The following is a 16,911-nucleotide window of genomic DNA, read 5'->3' as shown; positions in this document are numbered from 1 at the left end:
CTGTTGTCTTTATGATACTCTCTGTTGTCTTCTATGATACTCTCTGTTGTCTTCTCTATGATACTCTCTGTTGTCTTCTCTATGAAACTCTCTGTTGCCTTCTCTGTGATACTCACTGTTGTCTTTTCTATGATACTCTCTGTTGTCTTCTCTATGATTCTCACGGTTGTCTTCTCTATGATTCTCACTGTTGTCTTCTCTATGATTCTCTCTGTTGTCTTCTCTATGATTCTCACTGTTGTCTTCTCTATGATTCTCACTGTTGTCTTCTCTATGATTGTCTCTGTTGTCTTCTCTATGATTCTCTCTGTTGTCTTCTCTATGATTCTCACTGTTGTCTTCTCTATGATTCTAACTGTTGTCTTCTCTATGATTCTCTGTTGTCTTCTCTATGATTCTCTCTGTTGTCTTCTCTATGATTCTCACTGTTGTCTTCTCTATGATTCTCTCTGTTGTCTTCTCTATGATTCTCTCTGTTGTCTTCTCTATGATTCTCACTGTTGTCTTCTCTATGATTCTAACTGTTGTCTTCTCTATGATTCTCTGTTGTCTTCTCTATGATTCTCTCTGTTGTCTTCTCTATGATTCTCACTGTTGTCTTCTCTATGATTCTCTCTGTTGTCTTCTCTATGATTCTCACTGTTGTCTTCTCTATGATTCTCTCTGTTGTCTTCTCTATGATTCTCACTGTTGTCTTCTCTATGATTCTCTCTGTTGTCTTCTCTATGATTCTCACTGTTGTCTTCTCTATGATTCTAACTGTTGTCTTCTCTATGATTCTCTGTTGTCTTCTCTATGATTCTCTCTGTTGTCTTCTCTATGATTCTCACTGTTGTCTTCTCTATGATTCTCACTGTTGTCTTCTCTATGATTCTCACTGTTGTCTTCTCTATGATTCTCTCTGTTGTCTTCTCTATGATTCTAACTGTTGTCTTCTCTATGATTCTCACTGTTGTCTTCTCTATGATTCTCTCTGTTGTCTTCTCTATGATTCTCTCTGTTGTCTTCTCTATGATTCTCTCTGTTGTCTTCTCTATGATTCTCTCTGTTGTCTTCTCTATGATTCTCACTGTTGTCTTCTCTATGATTCTCACTGTTGTCCTCTCTATGATACTCTCTGTTGTCTTCTCTATGATTCTCTCTGTTGTCTTCTCTATGATTCTCTCTGTTGTCTTCTCTATGATTCTCACTGTTGTCTTCTCTATGATTCTCACTGTTTTCTTCTCTATGATTCTCTCTGTTGTCTTCTCTATGATACTCACTGTTGTCTTCTCTATGTTGTCTTCTCTATGATACTCACTGTTGTCTTCTCTATGATACTCACTGTTGTCTTCTCTATGATACTCACTGTTGTCTTCTCTATGATTCTCACTGTTGTCTTCTCTATGATTCTCACTGTTGTCTTCTCTATGATTCTCTCTGTTGTCTTCTCTATGATTCTCTCTGTTGTCTTCTCTATGATTCTCACTGTTGTCTTCTCTATGATTCTAACTGTTGTCTTCTCTATGATTCTCTGTTGTCTTCTCTATGATTCTCTCTGTTGTCTTCTCTATGATTCTCACTGTTGTCTTCTCTATGATTCTCTCTGTTGTCTTCTCTATGATTCTCTCTGTTGTCTTCTCTATGATTCTCACTGTTGTCTTCTCTATGATTCTAACTGTTGTCTTCTCTATGATTATCTGTTGTCTTCTCTATGATTCTCTCTGTTGTCTTCTCTATGATTCTCACTGTTGTCTTCTCTATGATTCTCTCTGTTGTCTTCTCTATGATTCTCACTGTTGTCTTCTCTATGATTCTCTCTGTTGTCTTCTCTATGATTCTCTCTGTTGTCTTCTCTATGATTCTCTCTGTTGTCTTCTCTATGATTCTCTCTGTTGTCTTCTCTATGATTCTCACTGTTGTCTTCTCTATGATTCTCACTGTTGTCTTCTCTATGATACTCACTGTTGTCTTCTCTATGTTGTCTTCTCTATGATACTCACTATTGTCTTCTCTATGATACTCACTGTTGTCTTCTCTATGTTGTCTTCTCTATGATACTCACTATTGTCTTCTCTATGATACCCACTGTTGTCTTCTCTATGATACTCACTGTTGTCTTCTCTATGATACTCACTGTTGTCTTCTCTATGATACTGTCTGTTGTCTTCTCTATGATACTCACTGTTGTCTTCTCTATGATACTCACTATTGTCTTCTCTATGATACTCTCTGTTGTCTTCTCTATGATACTCTCTGTTGTCTTCTCTATGATACTCACTATTGTCTTCTCTATGATACTCACTATTATGTTCTCTATAATACTCACTGTTGTCTTCTCTATGATACGCACTGTTGTCTTCTCTATGATACTCACTGTTGTCTTTATGATACTCTCTGTTGTCTTCTATGATACTCTCTGTTGTCTTCTCTATGATACTCTCTGTTGTCTTCTCTATGAAACTCTCTGTTGTCTTCTCTGTGATACTCACTGTTGTCTTCTCTATGATACTCTCTGTTGTCTTCTCTATGATTCTCACGGTTGTCTTCTCTATGATTCTCACTGTTGTCTTCTCTATGATTCTCTCTGTTGTCTTCTCTATGATTCTCACTGTTGTCTTCTCTATGATTCTCACTGTTGTCTTCTCTATGATTCTCTCTGTTGTCTTCTCTATGATTCTCTCTGTTGTCTTCTCTATGATTCTCACTGTTGTCTTCTCTATGATTCTAACTGTTGTCTTCTCTATGATTCTCTGTTGTCTTCTCTATGATTCTCTCTGTTGTCTTCTCTATGATTCTCACTGTTGTCTTCTCTATGATTCTCTCTGTTGTCTTCTCTATGATTCTCTCTGTTGTCTTCTCTATGATTCTCACTGTTGTCTTCTCTATGATTCTAACTGTTGTCTTCTCTATGATTCTCTGTTGTCTTCTCTATGATTCTCTCTGTTGTCTTCTCTATGATTCTCACTGTTGTCTTCTCTATGATTCTCTCTGTTGTCTTCTCTATGATTCTCACTGTTGTCTTCTCTATGATTCTCTCTGTTGTCTTCTCTATGATTCTCACTGTTGTCTTCTCTATGATTCTCTCTGTTGTCTTCTCTATGATTCTCACTGTTGTCTTCTCTATGATTCTAACTGTTGTCTTCTCTATGATTCTCTGTTGTCTTCTCTATGATTCTCTCTGTTGTCTTCTCTATGATTCTCACTGTTGTCTTCTCTATGATTCTCTCTGTTGTCTTCTCTATGATTCTCACTGTTGTCTTCTCTATGATTCTCTGTTGTCTTCTCTATGATTCTCTCTGTTGTCTTCTCTATGATTCTCACTGTTGTCTTCTCTATGATTCTCACTGTTGTCTTCTCTATGATACTCACTGTTGTCTTCTCTATGATACTCACTGTTGTCTTCTCTATGTTGTCTTCTCTATGATACTCACTATTGTCTTCTCTATGATACTCACTGTTGTCTTCTCTATGTTGTCTTCTCTATGATACTCACTATTGTCTTCTCTATGATACCCACTGTTGTCTTCTCTATGATACTCACTGTTGTCTTCTCTATGATACTCACTGTTGTCTTCTCTATGATACTGTCTGTTGTCTTCTCTATGATACTCACTGTTGTCTTCTCTATGATACTCACTATTGTCTTCTCTATGATACTCTCTGTTGTCTTCTCTATGATACTCTCTGTTGTCTTCTCTATGATACTCACTATTGTCTTCTCTATGATACTCACTATTATGTTCTCTATAATACTCACTGTTGTCTTCTCTATGATACGCACTGTTGTCTTCTCTATGATACTCACTGTTGTCTTTATGATACTCTCTGTTGTCTTCTATGATACTCTCTGTTGTCTTCTCTATGATACTCTCTGTTGTCTTCTCTATGAAACTCTCTGTTGTCTTCTCTGTGATACTCACTGTTGTCTTCTCTATGATACTCTCTGTTGTCTTCTCTATGATTCTCACGGTTGTCTTCTCTATGATTCTCACTGTTGTCTTCTCTATGATTCTCTCTGTTGTCTTCTCTATGATTCTCACTGTTGTCTTCTCTATGATTCTCACTGTTGTCTTCTCTATGATTCTCTCTGTTGTCTTCTCTATGATTCTCTCTGTTGTCTTCTCTATGATTCTCACTGTTGTCTTCTCTATGATTCTAACTGTTGTCTTCTCTATGATTCTCTGTTGTCTTCTCTATGATTCTCTCTGTTGTCTTCTCTATGATTCTCACTGTTGTCTTCTCTATGATTCTCTCTGTTGTCTTCTCTATGATTCTCTCTGTTGTCTTCTCTATGATTCTCACTGTTGTCTTCTCTATGATTCTAACTGTTGTCTTCTCTATGATTCTCTGTTGTCTTCTCTATGATTCTCTCTGTTGTCTTCTCTATGATTCTCACTGTTGTCTTCTCTATGATTCTCTCTGTTGTCTTCTCTATGATTCTCACTGTTGTCTTCTCTATGATTCTCTCTGTTGTCTTCTCTATGATTCTCACTGTTGTCTTCTCTATGATTCTCTCTGTTGTCTTCTCTATGATTCTCACTGTTGTCTTCTCTATGATTCTAACTGTTGTCTTCTCTATGATTCTCTGTTGTCTTCTCTATGATTCTCTCTGTTGTCTTCTCTATGATTCTCACTGTTGTCTTCTCTATGATTCTCACTGTTGTCTTCTCTATGATTCTCTCTGTTGTCTTCTCTATGATTCTAACTGTTGTCTTCTCTATGATTCTCACTGTTGTCTTCTCTATGATTCTCTCTGTTGTCTTCTCTATGATTCTCTCTGTTGTCTTCTCTATGATTCTCTCTGTTGTCTTCTCTATGATTCTCTCTGTTGTCTTCTCTATGATTCTCACTGTTGTCCTCTCTATGATACTCTCTGTTGTCTTCTCTATGATTCTCTCTGTTGTCTTCTCTATGATTCTCTCTGTTGTCTTCTCTATGATTCTCACTGTTGTCTTCTCTATGATTCTCACTGTTTTCTTCTCTATGATTCTCTCTGTTGTCTTCTCTATGATACTCACTGTTGTCTTCTCTATGTTGTCTTCTCTATGATACTCACTGTTGTCTTCTCTATGATACTCACTGTTGTCTTCTCTATGATACTCACTGTTGTCTTCTCTATGATTCTCACTGTTGTCTTCTCTATGATTCTCACTGTTGTCTTCTCTATGATTCTCTCTGTTGTCTTCTCTATGATTCTCTCTGTTGTCTTCTCTATGATTCTCACTGTTGTCTTCTCTATGATTCTAACTGTTGTCTTCTCTATGATTCTCTGTTGTCTTCTCTATGATTCTCTCTGTTGTCTTCTCTATGATTCTCACTGTTGTCTTCTCTATGATTCTCTCTGTTGTCTTCTCTATGATTCTCTCTGTTGTCTTCTCTATGATTCTCACTGTTGTCTTCTCTATGATTCTCACTGTTGTCCTCTCTATGATACTCTCTGTTGTCTTCTCTATGATTCTCTCTGTTGTCTTCTCTATGATTCTCTCTGTTGTCTTCTCTATGATTCTCACTGTTGTCTTCTCTATGATTATCACTGTTTTCTTCTCTATGATTCTCTCTGTTGTCTTCTCTATGATACTCACTGTTGTCTTCTCTATGTTGTCTTCTCTATGATACTCACTGTTGTCTTCTCTATGATACTCACTGTTGTCTTCTCTATGATACTCACTGTTGTCTTCTCTATGATTCTCACTGTTGTCTTCTCTATGATTCTCACTGTTGTCTTCTCTATGATTCTCTCTGTTGTCTTCTCTATGATTCTCTCTGTTGTCTTCTCTATGATTCTCACTGTTGTCTTCTCTATGATTCTAACTGTTGTCTTCTCTATGATTCTCTGTTGTCTTCTCTATGATAGTCACTATTGTCTTCTCTATGATACTCACTATTATGTTCTCTATAATACTCACTGTTGTCTTCTCTATGATACGCACTGTTGTCTTCTCTATGATACTCACTGTTGTCTTTATGATACTCTCTGTTGTCTTCTATGATACTCTCTGTTGTCTTCTCTATGATACTCTCTGTTGTCTTCTCTATGAAACTCTCTGTTGTCTTCTCTGTGATACTCACTGTTGTCTTCTCTATGATACTCTCTGTTGTCTTCTCTATGATTCTCACGGTTGTCTTCTCTATGATTCTCACTGTTGTCTTCTCTATGATTCTCTCTGTTGTCTTCTCTATGATTCTCACTGTTGTCTTCTCTATGATTCTCACTGTTGTCTTCTCTATGATTCTCTCTGTTGTCTTCTCTATGATTCTCTCTGTTGTCTTCTCTATGATTCTCACTGTTGTCTTCTCTATGATTCTAACTGTTGTCTTCTCTATGATTCTCTGTTGTCTTCTCTATGATTCTCTCTGTTGTCTTCTCTATGATTCTCACTGTTGTCTTCTCTATGATTCTCTCTGTTGTCTTCTCTATGATTCTCTCTGTTGTCTTCTCTATGATTCTCACTGTTGTCTTCTCTATGATTCTAACTGTTGTCTTCTCTATGATTCTCTGTTGTCTTCTCTATGATTCTCTCTGTTGTCTTCTCTATGATTCTCACTGTTGTCTTCTCTATGATTCTCTCTGTTGTCTTCTCTATGATTCTCACTGTTGTCTTCTCTATGATTCTCTCTGTTGTCTTCTCTATGATTCTCACTGTTGTCTTCTCTATGATTCTCTCTGTTGTCTTCTCTATGATTCTCACTGTTGTCTTCTCTATGATTCTAACTGTTGTCTTCTCTATGATTCTCTGTTGTCTTCTCTATGATTCTCTCTGTTGTCTTCTCTATGATTCTCACTGTTGTCTTCTCTATGATTCTCTCTGTTGTCTTCTCTATGATTCTCACTGTTGTCTTCTCTATGATTCTCTGTTGTCTTCTCTATGATTCTCTCTGTTGTCTTCTCTATGATTCTCACTGTTGTCTTCTCTATGTTGTCTTCTCTATGATACTCACTATTGTCTTCTCTATGATACTCACTGTTGTCTTCTCTATGTTGTCTTCTCTATGATACTCACTGTTGTCTTCTCTATGATACTCACTGTTGTCTTCTCTATGTTGTCTTCTCTATGATACTCACTATTGTCTTCTCTATGATACTCACTGTTGTCTTCTCTATGTTGTCTTCTCTATGATACTCACTATTGTCTTCTCTATGATACCCACTGTTGTCTTCTCTATGATACTCACTGTTGTCTTCTCTATGATACTCACTGTTGTCTTCTCTATGATACTGTCTGTTGTCTTCTCTATGATACTCACTGTTGTCTTCTCTATGATACTCACTATTGTCTTCTCTATGATACTCTCTGTTGTCTTCTCTATGATACTCTCTGTTGTCTTCTCTATGATACTCACTATTGTCTTCTCTATGATACTCACTATTATGTTCTCTATAATACTCACTGTTGTCTTCTCTATGATACGCACTGTTGTCTTCTCTATGATACTCACTGTTGTCTTTATGATACTCTCTGTTGTCTTCTATGATACTCTCTGTTGTCTTCTCTATGATACTCTCTGTTGTCTTCTCTATGAAACTCTCTTTTGTCTTCTCTGTGATACTCACTGTTGTCTTCTCTATGATACTCTCTGTTGTCTTCTCTATGATTCTCACGGTTGTCTTCTCTATGATTCTCACTGTTGTCTTCTCTATGATTCTCTCTGTTGTCTTCTCTATGATTCTCACTGTTGTCTTCTCTATGATTCTCACTGTTGTCTTCTCTATGATTCTCTCTGTTGTCTTCTCTATGATTCTCTCTGTTGTCTTCTCTATGATTCTCACTGTTGTCTTCTCTATGATTCTAACTGTTGTCTTCTCTATGATTCTCTGTTGTCTTCTCTATGATTCTCTCTGTTGTCTTCTCTATGATTCTCACTGTTGTCTTCTCTATGATTCTCTCTGTTGTCTTCTCTATGATTCTCTCTGTTGTCTTCTCTATGATTCTCACTGTTGTCTTCTCTATGATTCTAACTGTTGTCTTCTCTATGATTCTCTGTTGTCTTCTCTATGATTCTCTCTGTTGTCTTCTCTATGATTCTCACTGTTGTCTTCTCTATGATTCTCTCTGTTGTCTTCTCTATGATTCTCACTGTTGTCTTCTCTATGATTCTCTCTGTTGTCTTCTCTATGATTCTCACTGTTGTCTTCTCTATGATTCTCTCTGTTGTCTTCTCTATGATTCTCACTGTTGTCTTCTCTATGATTCTAACTGTTGTCTTCTCTATGATTCTCTGTTGTCTTCTCTATGATTCTCTCTGTTGTCTTCTCTATGATTCTCACTGTTGTCTTCTCTATGATTCTCACTGTTGTCTTCTCTATGATTCTCTCTGTTGTCTTCTCTATGATTCTAACTGTTGTCTTCTCTATGATTCTCACTGTTGTCTTCTCTATGATTCTCTCTGTTGTCTTCTCTATGATTCTCTCTGTTGTCTTCTCTATGATTCTCTCTGTTGTCTTCTCTATGATTCTCTCTGTTGTCTTCTCTATGATTCTCACTGTTGTCCTCTCTATGATACTCTCTGTTGTCTTCTCTATGATTCTCTCTGTTGTCTTCTCTATGATTCTCTCTGTTGTCTTCTCTATGATTCTCACTGTTGTCTTCTCTATGATTCTCACTGTTTTCTTCTCTATGATTCTCTCTGTTGTCTTCTCTATGATACTCACTGTTGTCTTCTCTATGTTGTCTTCTCTATGATACTCACTGTTGTCTTCTCTATGATACTCACTGTTGTCTTCTCTATGATACTCACTGTTGTCTTCTCTATGATTCTCACTGTTGTCTTCTCTATGATTCTCACTGTTGTCTTCTCTATGATTCTCTCTGTTGTCTTCTCTATGATTCTCTCTGTTGTCTTCTCTATGATTCTCACTGTTGTCTTCTCTATGATTCTAACTGTTGTCTTCTCTATGATTCTCTGTTGTCTTCTCTATGATTCTCTCTGTTGTCTTCTCTATGATTCTCACTGTTGTCTTCTCTATGATTCTCTCTGTTGTCTTCTCTATGATTCTCTCTGTTGTCTTCTCTATGATTCTCACTGTTGTCTTCTCTATGATTCTAACTGTTGTCTTCTCTATGATTATCTGTTGTCTTCTCTATGATTCTCTCTGTTGTCTTCTCTATGATTCTCACTGTTGTCTTCTCTATGATTCTCTCTGTTGTTTCTCTATGATTCTCACTGTTGTCTTCTCTATGATTCTCTCTGTTGTCTTCTCTATGATTCTCTCTGTTGTCTTCTCTATGATTCTCTCTGTTGTCTTCTCTATGATTCTCTCTGTTGTCTTCTCTATGATTCTCTCTGTTGTCTTCTCTATGATTCTCTCTGTTGTCTTCTCTATGATTCTCACTGTTGTCTTCTCTATGATTCTCACTGTTGTCCTCTCTATGATACTCTCTGTTGTCTTCTCTATGATTCTCTCTGTTGTCTTCTCTATGATTCTCTCTGTTGTCTTCTCTATGATTCTCACTGTTGTCTTCTCTATGATTATCACTGTTTTCTTCTCTATGATTCTCTCTGTTGTCTTCTCTATGATACTCACTGTTGTCTTCTCTATGTTGTCTTCTCTATGATACTCACTGTTGTCTTCTCTATGATACTCACTGTTGTCTTCTCTATGATACTCACTGTTGTCTTCTCTATGATTCTCACTGTTGTCTTCTCTATGATTCTCACTGTTGTCTTCTCTATGATTCTCTCTGTTGTCTTCTCTATGATTCTCTCTGTTGTCTTCTCTATGATTCTCACTGTTGTCTTCTCTATGATTCTAACTGTTGTCTTCTCTATGATTCTCTGTTGTCTTCTCTATGATTCTCTCTGTTGTCTTCTCTATGATTCTCACTGTTGTCTTCTCTATGATTCTCTCTGTTGTCTTCTCTATGATTCTCTCTGTTGTCTTCTCTATGATTCTCACTGTTGTCTTCTCTATGATTCTAACTGTTGTCTTCTCTATGATTCTCTGTTGTCTTCTCTATGATTCTCTCTGTTGTCTTCTCTATGATTCTCACTGTTGTCTTCTCTATGATTCTCTCTGTTGTCTTCTCTATGATTCTCACTGTTGTCTTCTCTATGATTCTCTCTGTTGTCTTCTCTATGATTCTCACTGTTGTCTTCTCTATGATTCTCTCTGTTGTCTTCTCTATGATTCTCACTGTTGTCTTCTCTATGATTCTAACTGTTGTCTTCTCTATGATTCTCTGTTGTCTTCTCTATGATTCTCTCTGTTGTCTTCTCTATGATCCTCACTGTTGTCTTCTCTATGATTCTCTCTGTTGTCTTCTCTATGATTCTCACTGTTGTCTTCTCCATGATTCTCTCTGTTGTCTTCTCTATGATTATCTCTGTTGTCTTCTCTATGATTCTCACTTTTGTCTTCTCTATGATTCTCTGTTGTCTTCTCTATGATTCTCTCTGTTGTCTTCTCTATGATTCTCACTGTTGTCTTCTCGGTGATTCTCACTGTTGTCTTCTCTATGATTCTCACTGTTGTCTTGTCTATGATTCTCACTGTTGTCTTCTCTATGATTCTCTGTTGTCTTCTCTATGATTCTCACTGTTGTCTTCTCTACGATTCTCACTGTTGTCTTCTCTATGATTCTCTCTTTTGTCTTCTCTATGATTCTAACTGTTGTCTTCTCTATGATTCTCTGTTGTCTTCTCTATAATTCTCTCTGTTGTCTTCTCTATGATTCTCACTGTTATCTTCTCTATGATTCTCTCTTGTCTTCTCTATGATTCTAACTGTTGTCTCCTCTATGATTCTCTCTGTTGTCTTCTCTATGATTCTCACTGTTGTCTTCTCTATGATTCTCTGTTGTCTTCTCTATGATTCTCTCTGTTGTCTTCTCTATGATTCTCACTGTTGTCTTCTCTATGATTCTCTCTGTTTTCCTCTCTATGATTCTCTCTGTTGTCTTCTCTATGATTCTCACTTTTGTCTTCTCCATGATTCTCTGTTGTCTTCTCTATGATTCTCACTGTTGTCTTCTCTATGATTCTCTGTTGTGTTCTCTATGATTCTCACTGTTGTCTTCTCTATGATTCTCTGTTGTCTTCTCTATGATTCTCTCTGTTGTCTTCTCTATGATTCTAACTGTATTCCTCTCTTAACTCTGAGTTTTTTGCAGCAGGTGTGAGATGTTGTAATCACACAAAACAAGGGAAGGCCCCAGAAGAGACACAGATATGACTAACATCTGGCACAAATCAAAACCCACTACACAGACCTCAAATGTCACATAGGGGGAGGGGAGGCATGCCTAGGACTGATCTAGGAGCAGATGATGGGTAAAGTTGCATTTGGTTCATTAGAACTGAGATATTAATTCAAAATAAATAACAGAAACACGTCAAATATTAGAAACAGCATCAGATTTTTTCTAACACATCAAATATTGATTCCAGCCAAAGATGCATAACACAGAAGTCCATTGACATGACACAAGAGGGGAAATATCACTGTTTGGACTGAGATGCTATCAGGCTTATTGGTTTGTCCATAGTCCATAAAGCATAAAGAAAGCAGAGCTCCTCTACAATGCTCTGTTAAGCTGAAAGGAGAAGAGCTGGGATCAGGCTCTGTAAGGTTACACTGACCTTGTGCCAGTTATAATGTCATAAAAATGCAGCGTGGCATTTCTTTTCTTTTTTCTTTTTTCTCGAGAAAGGAAGGCTGAAATGAAAGAGGTAGAAGTAGAGATGGAGAGAAGGAGGAGAGAGAGAGTAGGAGAAAGGGAGCGATAGGGAGAGCGAGAAAGAGAGTGCAAGAGAGAGAGAGAGCCATTGGTTTGGAAAGTGCAAGGCTATTGATATAGACACAATGAGGAGTAACATGAGCTCCATTCAACCCCAGTACCATACAGTGCAAAGCTCTTACCATGAGTACAGCAAACAGGGTAGGAGAAGACAATGTTAGGACAACTATTATATGCAAAGTGACATTCTGTTGAATTTCAATAAGATGTGTCTGGTGGAACTGTCCATTAATGTAAAACAGGCCCAAGTACTTACTGTAGTTACATAACTGTTAGAGAAGATCCATCTCTGGAGTAAATCCATCCATGTACTGTAGTGAAATCAACACCAAGGTTCATGAAACAAGAGCAAACCCATTCATTCTGTTCCATTCAATGAAAACTCACTTCCATTCAGTTCCATTTGACTCCTGGTGCAGGGTGAATTCCTGGAGATTCTTGATGTTTATGATATCACCCATCCAGTTCCTGTCCTGATCTCCCTCCACAGGAGGGCAACTCCAGTCCTCTAGGGCCTGATTGGTGTCACACTTTTGCTCCATCCCTACCAAACACAGCTGATTAATCAAATTTAATTCTAAACTGAAGATCATGATTAGGTGATTATTGGAGTCAGGTGTGTTAGATGGGACTGGGGCAAAAGTGTGACACCAATCAGGCCCTGGAGGACTGGAGTTGCCCAGACCTACTAGGCTGACACAGGAGGAGGGGTATCATCATGTATCATCAACCCACACTGCAGGTTTAAAGCCTTAATCCGTTAGTCGTATGACACACACACAGAGATGTAGAAAACTGACTGGGTGAAAGAGGAATAGAGCGATAGAGGGATCATGAAATAACAAACAATGTATTTTGTGTCAAAAGGGGGGTGAGAGAAGCAGTGCTTTCGTTTTTTTGTTTTGTTTTAGGATGTGGTCGTATTGTTATGGTGCTATTTGTAGGAGCTCTAATCATTCTGGATGGCTGAACCGTTACAGATTGCGCAATAGAAATGTAAAGGTCATTTCCGATTTAGCAGAGTTTACCGTGAATGCAGGAGCACACAGGGTTCTAGAACCAACCACAGAATGACTGTCAGAACACCGAATGCACAGAACACAGAACACACAGAACACATAACACAGAGAACAAAGAGCACACAGAACACAGAATGCACAGAACACAGAACACAGAGCATACAGCACATGAAACACAAAACATGAAACACTGAACACAAAACACACAGAACACACAAAAGACACAGTAAAACGCCATTATCTTGGGTTTGGAAACAGCCTCTCTCACTGCCTGGCTGGCTAGTGAGTCTCTGCTGGTATTGAATAGCACACAGCTTGTTGGACTTGGCTGAATATTCAGCCTCAACAATCAATTACAAGACCAACCTGCTGAATGGATGAATGAATGATTATATCAATACAAGTTTGCCTAAGGCTTACATCAAAGATCATATCCTAGCTCTTGACACATGGCAAGCAATATACAGTGCCTTGCGAAAGTGAACTTTGCGACCTTTTGCCACATTTCAGGCTTCATACATAAAGATATAAAACTGTATTTTTTTGTGAAGAATCAACAACAAGTGGGACACAATCATGAAGTGGAACGACATTTATTGGATATTTCAAACTATTTTAACAAATCAAAAACTGAAAAATTGGGCGTGCAAAATTATTCAGCCCCTTTACTTTCAGTGCTACAAACTCTCTCCGGAAGTTCAGTGAGGATCTCTGAATGATCCAATGTTGACCTAAATGACTAATGATGATAAATACAATACACCTGTGTGTAATCAAGTCTCCGTATAAATGCACCTGCACTGTGATAGTCTCAGAGGTCCGTTAAAAGCGCAGAGAGCATCATGAAGAACAAGGAACACACCAGGCAGGTCCGAGATACTGTTGTGAAGAAGTTTAAAGCCGGATTTGGATACAAAAAGATTTCCCAAGCTTTAAACATCCCAAGGAGCACTGTGCAAGCGATAATATTGAAATGGAAGGAGTATCAGACCACTGCAAATCTACCAAGACCTGGCCGTCCCTCTAAACTTTCAGCTCATACAAGGAGAAGACTGATCAGAGATGCAGCCAAGAGGCCCATGATCACTCTGGATGAACTGCAGAGATTTACAGCTGAGGTGGGAGACTCTGTCCATAGGACAACAATCAGTCGTATATTGCACAAATCTGGCCTTTATGGAAGAGTGGCAAGAAGAAAGCCATTTCTTAAAGATATCCATAAAAAGTGTCGTTTAAAGTTTGCCACAAGCCACCTGGGAGACACACCAAACACGTGGAAGAAGGTGCTCTGGTCAGATGAAACCAAAATTGAACTTTTTGGCAACAATGCAAAACGTTATGCTTGGCGTAAAAGCAACACAGCTCACCACCCTGAACACACCATCCCCACTGTCAAACATGGTGGTGGCAGCATCATGGTTTGGGCCTGATTTCTTCAGCAGGGACAGGGAAGATGGTTAAAATTGATGGGAAGATGGATGGAGCCAAATACAGGACCATTCTGGAAGAAAACCTGATGTAGTCTGCAAAAGACCTGAGACTGGGACGGAGATTTGTCTTCAAAAAAATACAATGATCCAAAACATAAAGCAAAATCTACAATGGAATGGTTCAAATATAAACATATCCAGGTGTTAGAATGGCCAAGTTAAAGTCCAGACCTGAATCCAATCGAGAATCTGTGGAAAGAACTGAAAACTGCTGTTCACAAATGCTCTCCATCCAACCTCACTGAGCTTGCGCTGTTTTGCAAGGAGGAATGGGAAAAAATTTCAGTCTCTCGATGTGCAAAACTGATAGAGACATACTCCAAGCGACTTATAGCTGTAATCGCAGCAAAAGGTGGCGCTACAAAGTATTAACTTAAGGGGGCTGAATAATTTTGCACGCCCAATTTTTCAGTTTTTGATTTGTTAAAAAAGTTTGAAATATCCAATAAATGTCGTTCCACTTCATGATTGTGTCCCACTTGTTGTTGATTCTTCACAAAAAAATACAGTTTTATATCTTTATGTTTGAAGCCTGAAATGTGGCAAAAGGTCGCAAAGTTCAAGGGGGCCGAATACCTTCGCAAGGCACTGTATTAGTCAACTCCTTGAGAAAGGAGAAACCCCCTGCCAGTCCCCTGCCAGAAACCCCCTGCCAGTCTGTAGACGGTGTGGGTTTAGGTTTGAATTGTATGTGTACAGTATCCCAATCAATCCCTCTCTGTGGTTCTGTCCACAGGATTCCTCAGTACTATATGTGTGGAGTTGAACCCCTCATTATACTTGAGTCAGGCTGGTCCTTTGATGCAGCGGTTCCGGTGCAGATGGCTGCTTCCAGGGGTTGGCCTTGATTAGCAGCTTGTTAGAGGTTTACTGTATAAAGGGTGTGTGTGTGCGTGTGTGCGTGTGTGTGTGTGTGTGTGTGTGTGTGTGTGTGTGTGTGTGTGTGTGTGTGTGTGTGTGTGTGTGTGTGTGTGTGTATAAACATCCTCAGCCACCCCCCACGCAGAGGTGGCCGAGTTCAAAGACTAACAGTAAATACAACATTTATTGGGGAGAAGTTTTAGAGGCAGTCACTGCCCCCTTGTGGGAGTTTATAGTAGTACAAAGACTTCAAAACAGTCCATGGAAATCATAGGTCTGCCTTGGTCATGCAGTGGTACAGTGATAGCACTGATGACTACACTGAATGGAAGAAGGCCGTGAATATACATAAAGACAGCCCAGAGCAGACTGCTCTAAAGCCTAAATCTGAGGCTGTGTCCAGATGGGCAGACAGACAGTGGACACAGGGCAGGGTATGTCCAGTTTAGAGGGCAATCTGTCTGTCTGTGATGGGCTGGGCTGGCAGCATTAGGATTATGGAATTACCCAATCATGAAAAGTACTCAATAAAGCTGCTCAATGCGCTCCACTCTGTGTCAGATCGCTGGGTTTATCTGTAGTACGGCTACTGTGTGTGGGTGTGTGTGTGTGCTTGTGTGTGCGTTCTGAACTTCTGTCTCACATCTCTCCTTCCTCTCCATGTGTCTCCAGCTGGCAGGTGTAGCGCGGTAGGGGGCGGTAGAGAGCATGGCTGAGCCCAGCCAGCCCCAGGAGAGCAGCAGTCTGCAGAGGAAGAAACCTCCATGGCTCAGAGTGGACATCCCCCCACAGCTGTCCCTGGATGAGCCCTTAACTTTAATACAGGTATGATGAAACACCTCTCTCTCTCTCAATCTGTCTCTCTCAATTCAATTCAAAGGGCTTTATTGGCATGGGAAACATATGTTTACATTGCCAAAGCAAGTGAAATAGATAATAAAGAAAAGGGAAATAAACAATAAAATGAACAGTAAACATTACACTCACAAAAGTTCCAATAGAATAAAGACATTTCAAATGTCATGTTATGTCTAAATACAGTGTTGTAATGATGTGCAAATAGTTTTTTATGCATTTACAGTGCCTTGCGAAAGTATTCGGCCCCCTTGAACTTTGCGACCTTTTGCCACATTTCAGGCTTCAAACATAAAGATATAAAACTGTATTTTTTTGTGAAGAATCAACAACAAGTGGGACACAATCATAAAGTGGAACGACATTTATTGGATATTTCAAACTTTTTTAACAAATCAAAAACTGAAAAATTGGGCGTGCAAAATTATTCAGCACCCTTAAGTTAATACTTTGTAGCGCCGCCTTTTGCTGCGATTACAGCTGTAAGTCGCTTGGGGTATGTCTCTATCAGTTTTGCACATTGAGAGACTGACATTTTTTCCCATTCCTCCTTGCAAAACAGCTCGAGCTCAGTGAGGTTGGATGGAGAGCATTTGTGAACAGCAGTTTTCAGTTCTTTCCACAGATTCTCGATTGGATTCAGGTCTGGACTTTGACTTGGCCATTCTAACACCTGGATATGTTTATTTTTGAACCATTCCATTGTAGATTTTGCTTTATGTTTTGGATCATTGTCTTGTTGGAAGACAAATCTCCATCCCAGTCTCAGGTCTTTTGCAGACTCCATCAGGTTTTCTTCCAGAATGGTCCTGTATTTGGCTCCATCCATCTTCCCATCAATTTTAACCATCTTCCCTGTCCCTGCTGAAGAAAAGCAGGCCCAAACCATGATGCTGCCACCACCATGTTTGACAGTGGGGATGGTGTGTTGCTTTTACGCCAAACATAACGTTTTGCATTGTTGCCAAA

The 16,911-nt window shown here is 38.9% G+C and overlaps 1 protein-coding gene across 1 annotated transcript in view; it reads left to right on the top strand.

Moving 5' to 3' along the window:
* LOC139381388 (inactive rhomboid protein 1-like) overlaps positions 1 to 16,911 on the top strand; it is a 101,134-nt gene that overhangs the window by 58,313 nt on the left and 25,910 nt on the right. The window contains exon 2 of the mRNA XM_071124875.1: positions 15,760 to 15,912. Coding sequence (XP_070980976.1) covers positions 15,796 to 15,912 — 117 coding nt within the window. The 5' untranslated portion in view covers positions 15,760 to 15,795. The remainder of the gene's footprint in view (positions 1 to 15,759; positions 15,913 to 16,911) is intronic.

Source organism: Oncorhynchus clarkii, chromosome 23, assembly GCF_045791955.1.
Source record: "Oncorhynchus clarkii lewisi isolate Uvic-CL-2024 chromosome 23, UVic_Ocla_1.0, whole genome shotgun sequence".
Taxonomy (NCBI): domain Eukaryota; kingdom Metazoa; phylum Chordata; class Actinopteri; order Salmoniformes; family Salmonidae; genus Oncorhynchus; species Oncorhynchus clarkii.
This window is presented reverse-complemented; position numbering and strand designations above follow the sequence as displayed.